The sequence below is a fragment of the Mercurialis annua genome, linkage group LG5, assembly GCF_937616625.2.
Source record: "Mercurialis annua linkage group LG5, ddMerAnnu1.2, whole genome shotgun sequence".
In the NCBI taxonomy this organism is placed as follows: domain Eukaryota; kingdom Viridiplantae; phylum Streptophyta; class Magnoliopsida; order Malpighiales; family Euphorbiaceae; genus Mercurialis; species Mercurialis annua.
This window is the reverse complement of record NC_065574.1, coordinates 5,446,685-5,455,121: the sequence shown is the minus strand read 5'-3', so window position 1 is coordinate 5,455,121 and position 8,437 is coordinate 5,446,685. Positions and strand designations below refer to the sequence as shown.

The 8,437-nt window shown below is 34.4% G+C and overlaps 3 protein-coding genes across 3 annotated transcripts; all 3 read left to right on the top strand.

Annotated features, from left to right (window-relative positions):
• The first annotated feature begins 797 nt into the window (after window positions 1–797).
• Window positions 798–4,393, top strand: LOC126680868 (probable choline kinase 2). Its single transcript, XM_050376126.2, has 8 exons — window positions 798–1,013; window positions 1,274–1,696; window positions 2,063–2,184; window positions 2,317–2,509; window positions 2,891–3,008; window positions 3,085–3,132; window positions 3,489–3,589; window positions 4,069–4,393. Exons 2-8 carry the CDS (start codon window positions 1,343–1,345, stop codon window positions 4,171–4,173), a joined length of 1,041 nt encoding a protein of 346 aa, XP_050232083.1. The 5' UTR covers window positions 798–1,013; window positions 1,274–1,342; the 3' UTR covers window positions 4,174–4,393.
• Window positions 4,394–4,678: 285 nt separating this feature from the next.
• On the top strand, window positions 4,679–6,789 carry LOC126683218 (protein MAINTENANCE OF PSII UNDER HIGH LIGHT 1). Its single transcript, XM_050379065.2, has 3 exons — window positions 4,679–4,981; window positions 5,315–5,449; window positions 6,293–6,789. Exons 1-3 carry the CDS (start codon window positions 4,805–4,807, stop codon window positions 6,668–6,670), a joined length of 690 nt encoding a protein of 229 aa, XP_050235022.1. The 5' UTR covers window positions 4,679–4,804; the 3' UTR covers window positions 6,671–6,789.
• Window positions 6,790–7,468: 679 nt separating this feature from the next.
• LOC126683046 (putative RING-H2 finger protein ATL69) lies at window positions 7,469–8,158 on the top strand. The gene has a single exon (XM_050378864.2). The coding sequence runs from the start codon at window positions 7,537–7,539 to the stop codon at window positions 8,089–8,091; it is 555 nt and encodes a 184-aa protein (XP_050234821.1). The 5' UTR covers window positions 7,469–7,536; the 3' UTR covers window positions 8,092–8,158.
• The last annotated feature ends 279 nt before the right edge of the window (window positions 8,159–8,437 follow it).

The following is an 8,437-nucleotide window of genomic DNA, read 5'->3' as shown; positions in this document are numbered from 1 at the left end:
TGATGGCGACAGGTCTCAGCGGCGGCTACAGCTCCTCCTCAAGCGGTTGTTGGGTGGGTGTGACATCAGGTTTGCATTTTTTGTTTGAAAAAAGAGAGTAAATTAGCACTAATTTAAAATTTTAATTAGTGTTAATTAAGATTATTTAAAGTCAATTAGGATTAATTTTGTTTAATTAAGTAATCTACTGTTCTTTTTATGTTAGAAGGGTGAAATTGATCTGATTTTACTAAGTTGTGGTTGAATTGTACCAAAAACCTTAAATTGACTTTTTTGATATTTTGTGCTAAATTTAGAGGGTGAATTGACCTTTTGTTCAAATCAAATTTAAACCAACTAGTTTAATTTATTAATATTAACGAAAAATTAAATTAATGATTAAAAATTTAAAAATTGGTGAGGTGTCAGTTGACATGGAATCACTGTTTTTTTTTTAGTAACAGCTAACACTCATCATTTTTTATAGAGTTAACAATTTTTTTTTTAAAAAAAATTTAGTAAGCGCCGCGACATAACTTAAGAGGTTTACAAACCATTCTTAAAACTTAGGAGATTTACCGTAAGGGCCCTAAAGTTCATGATTGATTATTAGCCACCAAATTTACTAGGCTTAGTTGGCTTCGACCCATTGGTTCATTTCGATGCATAGTGCTTCAAACGACAACGCAGCAATTGTCGTAGTGTGGCAAATGAATGCAATAATGCGGAATCTTCTCTTCTATTCCCATTCCCAATATAAGCTGCCAAGTCAGCAGTGATCACATCATTCATTTTAAAACTTTTTGAGATTCCCAATATCGAACGGTTCGAAATCAATCTTTTCAATCACAGATTCCACTATTAAACGAACATCCTCTTCCTTTTTACTTCCCGCAAAATTCCATAACCGTTCGCCGGAGCTGGAGCTGGAGCCGGAGAAACAAAATAATTCCGCCTAGCAGACGAGACTCTATTTCTTCCAACTTATTATACTCTGTTTCATACATTGAAACACAAATCCATCGGAAGAAAAGGTAAGTTTTAATTATTTATCGAAAAAATTAGTTATAGCTTAATTGATTAGGTTCTTATTGAATATCAAAAAATAAGGCCGCGTTTGGTTGCCCTAGATTAGCTCTACACATTAATTTATAAACCAGAAATAGATGTTAACTGCATTAATAATTAACTGATTTGAAAAAAAATCACATGGCTTATATATCAGAAATGATTAATAATTAAATTAATAATTAATTGTTCATTTTTTAAATTTCTGGATTTGTCTGTGTTTCAGATCAGGCTATTTACAATTTTACAGTAAGAAGTTACAGTAATTAGGTGTTTTTTTGGCGATTTTACTGCCATGGGTGCGGTAGAGAATGCAATGGTTAACAAAGAAGACAGAATACCGGGAGAAGTGAAGGAAATGTTGAAGTCAATAGCTTCAAAATGGGAGGATGTGGTTGATGCAAATGGGTTGCAGATTATACCTCTCAAAGGTGCTATGACTAATAAGGTTTTTCAAATAAAGTGGCCCACGAAAACCGAGGATGGTTCGCATAGAGTTCTTGTAAGGATTTATGGTGATGGCGTAGATGTTTTCTTTGATAGAGATGATGAGATCAAGACTTTTGAATTTATGTCTAAACAAGGGCAGGGTCCTCGACTTCTTGGAAGGTTCTCAAATGGGCGAATTGAAGAGTTCATACATGCTCGGGTATTTGCATGAATGTTTATTTACTGTTAGTTATGAATTGAATTTGAAATGAAATGTGTTTCTTACATTCTTTTGTTTATTTTGGTATATTGTTTAGAAATTTGGTTTGGGTTAGTTTAATAGGAAAATTTAAGAGTTTGAGCTTTGTTTACTGCTTTCTTAAGTTTGAATTTAAAATGAAATGCTTTTTTATGTATTTGTTATGAGAACCAATGCATAGAAAAATCTGTATAAGAGTAAGATAGTAGCAATTATTGGTGAGAAATTTGAGTGATATTCTCATTCTATGCTCTTTTCATGTGTCCACACGAAGAAATTGTATCTGAAATAAAACATTGCTTGCCTTTCTCTCCCTTTGAATTTCAGACGCTATCAGCATGTGATTTGCGTGATCCAGATATATCTGCTCTCATAGCAGCTAAATTAAAGGAGTTTCACGGTCTTAAGATGCCTGGTTCGGAGGATGTTTTCTTGTGGACTAGGCTGCGGTATGTTTCTTGGAATTTTCCTTTTCTTCCTTTCTGCATATAAACTAGCCATGTGTGTGTAGTACTACATGTTTCTCATTATTTTTCCTTCAACTTAATTGCAACTATCTTTACTTCATGTGGACTTTCCAGAAATTGGCTGAAAACAGCCAAGAGTAAGTGCCCTTCTGAGAAAGCCGAGGCCTTATGCTTGGATGCCATTGAGGGGGAAATTTCATTATTGGAGAAGGATCTCAGTGGGGATCAGAGAATTGGTTTTTGTCATAATGATTTACAATATGGCAACATTATGATTGATGAAGAGACTAAATCAATAACGATAATAGTAAGTATCTCTTTCATCCAAGAATGCAATCTTTAGTTTTATTAGTTTAACTTGAAGCCCAAAACGTATCCATGCTTTTTTATTCAATCCTTATTGATGTTCTAAATTTTTTGTTTGTTGTTCATATTATCTTATTTTTCATGTTTCAAAACCTATGATCTATGACAACAGTAGTTAATAGGTTGTTTCATCTATGCATTTATATATTACTGGAGGAGGCGGATTTATTTGATCGCCGCCTGTAAGTTAACGAAGAAATTTACCATGATTATTTTTTATTTTTTAAAATAAAGATGATAGTGCTGTTGCCGCAGCATGCCAACTACTTCAATAGGATGCCTGATTAAGACTATATCACAAATCCTGTGCTCTCTTTCTCAGGATTATGAATATTCAAGTTACAATCCTATTGCTTTTGATATTGCAAACCACTTCTGTGAGATGGCTGCTGACTATCACTCTGACACACCCCATCTAATGGACTACAGTAGATACCCTGGTGTGTAAATTATATGTTTCTATTTGTTTCCTTTGCCTCTTAAGATAGACATTCTCTTGACCTGTGTCCCCTTCAGGTTTGGAAGAGCGTCAAAGGTTTGTGCGTGTATATCTGAGTTCTTCAGGTATGAATCTTCTATTTTGTTTATATGGTTTTCATTGTTTAGCTCAGATTTAGCCCCTCTATTCTTAAAATTCATAAGATGAATATACGTTGTCAACATATTTTCTTTACCCTATATAATAGTTTCTTGGAAATTAGATGTTTGATATTTCTTCTTGAATTTTGGTGGGCAAAAAGAAGAGCAATTACAGTAGATTCTAGGATTTATGATGTTTGGTATTTCTCTTGGTATGCTAGGATCTGAGATTTATAGATCAATTTTCTTTGCTTCTTTTTGTTTCTTGATAAAGAAAGAAAGTTCAGTTATAAATTGGTCTAAGTGGTACTGAAATGTAAAGCTATCGTCTTGCAATGCAGGTGATCAAGTCAGTGACGCTGAGGTGAAGCAGCTTCTAGATGATGTTGAGAAATACACACTTGCTAGCCATCTGTTTTGGGGCTTGTGGGGTATAATATCGGTATGCACATCCAACAACCTTCTTATCTTGGTTTTCTTAGTGAGAAACTCAAAGCTATTTTAGAAGGGCATCATATATTATTTAAATGCTTCAGATGGGTTAGGAAATGGCTGGAAGCCTTCAGCTTATAATTATGGCCTATGTTTCACATGGAAACGTTGAAACTGAAAATGCTGAAATGGAAAATGGTGAAATAGTATTTTTATAAGAATAAGTTGTAAATTATTAAGTCTCATGGAAATGAAATGCTGAATAGGACTCGAGAAATTTCTGTGCAATATACACAATGAGAAATTTGCCTCTACTACCCTTTTACGCTTTTGTTTTAATCACTTATACCCTCCATAAATCAAATTGAAATTGGAAAACTTTATAGTAATAGAAAACAGCATGCTTTTTCGTCATCAGGAATCTGTATTTATGCATTGGCTTTAGCAAGCTAATCCTTTTGTTTTTCGATATTGTTTTTTCTTTTTCAGGAATGTGTTAATGAAATCGACTTTGATTACATGGAATATGCAAGACAGAGGTTTGAACAGTACCGGTTAAGGAAGCCTGCACTTTTGAGTTCATTGAGGGTGTGACAACTGATGACTGCATTACCTAGTTTACAATTAGCTTTCCTGTTTTCAGTTAATTCTATTGATGTAGTTGTGTACATAAACCTTTTCATTGTTGTTTTCTCAAGCTGAGTGATATTACTTTGTTAAATAATTTGAATTTTTTGTTGTTGTTCTGTGAAACAAGCTTTACTTTGTAATTTCTTACCTATGATAGTTGTTATTTCATTATTGTTCGGTATAACAGTTTAAATTTAAATATGCTTCAAAATGATGAAATACATATTTAATTTTTTTTATTATAAGCTAATTAATAAATGATAATGAAACCAATTTTTATTAAAAGTAAATTTCAGTATAATTAAAAATTAAATTAAAAATACAATGAATTGTAATTATATTTTATGTTTTCCAGTGTAATGTTAAATATAAAAAAAATCCCAAGGAGCATAACCAAGTAATGATATGTTTACACGTAGCACACACTCAAAATCCACCACACAAAACCCATCTCCAACTAAAAATTGTCTCCTCTGTCTCTAGTTCAACACATACTCAGAAACAAAACCACAAGTTTTGAGTGTCACTGAATTGCTCATATTTTAGGCAATTAATCATCTGATAGTAGAAAAAAAAGAGGAAAACCAGGGAAGAAATGGCATGTGCATCACAGGCTATGAATATGATATCAGCCAACACATGCTCATTCACTTCTCCAAGACTTCTCAAGAAATACCAATCTTTTAATAGGAGAAGTTTGAAGCTTTTTACTGTCAGAGCTGACTCTGATGATGCTGACTGCAATGATGAAGAATGTGCTCCTGATAAGGAGGTCAGTTTCATTCCCCTCGAGTCATTTTCTTTTTATTTGCTCACATTCTTGTTGCTAATGATGAAATTTATTGGTTGATAATTCTCATAAAGATAGTTTCTTTTTGTTCAATCAGTGGCTTAACTAAACGAATTTAGTGGGTCTTGTACTTAAAAAGTATGTTATATCTTATATTTTGTAACTTGTTTAAAGATCTTATGATTGAGTTGATAATGTGGGCTGGCTATCAAAATTTGAGTTTGGGATTATTGGGAAGGTGTGCTTTAAGCTCATGGGCGTTGCAATTGAGATAGTTTTCTGATGTATTTTTACTTCGTTATGATGAAATATTAGGTTGGCAGGGTGAGTATGGAATGGTTGGCTGGAGAGAAAACTAAGGTGGCTGGGACATTCCCACCGCGAACTCGTGGTTGGACAGGGTATGTTGAGAAGGATACTGCTGGACAGACAAATATTTATTCTGTTGAGGTTGGTAAACTTCAGTTCTAACTTGTTATTAAATTTAGACCTTAATACTTTATTTACTTGTGTTTATCCGTTTTCTCTTGAAAGTGATTTGGTTGCATAAGATAGCCACTTGATGTTGCACAGCAACGGAAATATCTACATTCGGAGGTGTAGTTAGATTTCTATATTCACTATTTGCATAAAACGTTAGGATTAGGTATGGTCATACTAAACGCTGAAACAGGAAACGATTATACGCGTTTTTGGAAGTGGAAATAAAATGCCAAAACATACTATTTGATAAGTTTTCGTGCAACCTAAAGATAAAAAAAACATTAGTGGTCCTTAATTAGCCGTCGGAATAGCTATGTGAAAAGGGGCTAGTAAATTGATTCTTTATGTCAGCAGTTAGTTCCCCAAGCTTAAAAAAACTTAATTTGGTTGTCTGGTGTGGAACATGGTCCTCGGATGGAAACTTCATGTAATTGCTGGTTTATTATGAGCTTGTATGAAGTTTAAGTTCTGATCTGCTATCTCAAGTAAGTGTTGGTGTAGCTATTCAGCTTATTCATCCTATACGATGCCTCCTTTACAGACGGACTTATCAGCTACAAAAGACACTTGCATTATATTTCATATGATTCAAGCATTTAGTAGTTGTGGCCATCTATATAACATGGGAACAGAAATGTGGAAATGATATCTTTTAATAAAGATTGAGTTTGGGAATTTTAAAACTCAAAATGTAGGACTCGAGGAGTTTCCGTACAACATATCTCTCTTTTTAGGGTTTTTATCACTTTCATTTCATTTCAATATAAAGTTCTGCAATGTGCTTTTTTGTAATGACTTGTGAATTTGCAGCCTGTAGTATATATAGCAGAAAGCGCAATAAGCTCAGGAACTGCTGGTACTTCATCTGATGGATCTGAAAACGCAGCAGCAGTTTCTGCCGGCATTGGCCTACTGTGTATCGCTGCAGCTTCGTTGATTCTCTTCCTAGTTGGTAGGGCCCCAACCCCCCCGATACAGACGGCTGAGTACTCTGGACCATCTTTAAGTTACTATGTCAACAAGTTCAAACCAGCAGAAATAGTCCAAGCTGCAGAGCCAACCCCGGTTGAATCCTCCCCTTCTGTGGAGCTACCACCCGAAATCTCTGCACCAGAAGTTTCTGAGACACAGGTTCAACCTGAAAGTCAGCCTGAGTCTACCATTTCAAGTGAAAACATTGTCTCTTAGGCTAATTAAGATCTCTTTGAACTGTAGATTTTGAATTTTTACACTGATGTATAGTATATTCGAGGTTTATTTTGCACGTTACGAGAAAATGAAGGGCAACAGGAGAGGGTTTTGATTCATATGATGGATGTTGAATGTTTTGTTTCTTTCATATTAGCTATATAACGGTAATTTTTTTTTAAACATCAAAGGGGTAAAATTTTGATTTTTTCTAAAATACAAAAATGTTGAACGGATGAATAATATGTTCAATTTCCTTCATGCTTTTACAACTCCATGCATCTTCTGAAAGATTAAAAAAAGAAAGAAATGGCCAAGCCCATATCAAATCTCTAAACATAGTTCTAAATTCAAGAAATTTTAGGCAGATTATCTTGAAATCACCCATCATTAACTTTGGATCAAGCAATAAAAATAATCATGCATATATACTTAAAATAATATATGTGGGGGCACAAGAAAATTTAAATGCACTAATTACAATAAAGACTTGATATCCATCATTAATGCCTCTTTGTCTCTTTCATCCCTAAATTTAAACCGTTGAACTTAAATTTCCAATTCTATTTAATTCTTTCCTTCCCGCCGGACCCATGTGGACCTTGATCAATTTTTTTATATGATCAGTGAGTTTTACGGAACGAATCTCTACTATAAGACGACACCTTTAATTTTTCCGTATTTAAATTAATATTTACTCAAATCATATAGTATCCTCACGGAAGAGAAATGTGACTCAAAATTTTAAACCGCTGCATACATAAATACGGTTTGAATCCTCTACACTAACCCATTTTCTCTTCAAATGTATAAACACTCACTTTTTCAACATTCTTTCTCATTTCATACTCTTCACTCTCTCTCTAATGTCCACCGCCGATCCGACAATATCGGCCGCCGAAGTCGGTCTCGGTTACGGTATCGCCATAGCTGTCAGCATTCTTGTCCTTATTTCCACTATAATGCTTGCTTCTTATGCTTGTATAAGAGTTAAAGGCGGCAGTTCTCGAGGTCATAGACTTAATAGTAGAGGTAACAGCGGAGGTGATAACGGCGACGGTGATATTTATAGGCTGAGTCACTCATCGGCCGGCGACGGAATAGAGGCGGGGACGATGATGATGGGCCTCGACGAGCCTGTGATTAAGTCATACCCGAAGATTGTGTTAGGAGAAAGCCGGCGACTTCCCAGGCCCAATAACGGCCCATGTTCAATTTGCTTGTGTGATTATCAGGATAAGGAAATAATCAGGTGTATTCCGGATTGTAACCATTGTTTCCATGCTGACTGTGTTGATGCATGGCTTAAGGTGAGTGACACGTGTCCGTTGTGTAGGAATTCTCCTGCTCCGTCAGCTAACTCAACGCCGGTTGCTACTCCGTTGTCGGAGTTGGTGCCGTTGTCATTTCACTCCAGGTGATTTTGCATTTAGGTCCTTTTATTTTGACTTATTGCTAGATTGAGAGAGAAAATTTTGAAACTAATAGATTTAGTGTAGTTTATAGTTGATAGTTAATGTCATGAATATCTTCCAATCCATGCATTAATGTGCTTAATTTTTCTAGTCAGATGAATGAAAAGTAATACTTGCAGTAGTATTTAAGTATCCTTTTGGTTGATTCAAAAAAAAAAAACTTTCTTTTGGTTATAGTAATCTTTATATCCCATTTTAGAAAAGTTATCATATTTTTTTACAGATTTCAAAATATATAAATTTATATTTATAATTTTTTTACTTAGTTCTATTAACAATTGTCTTATAAATT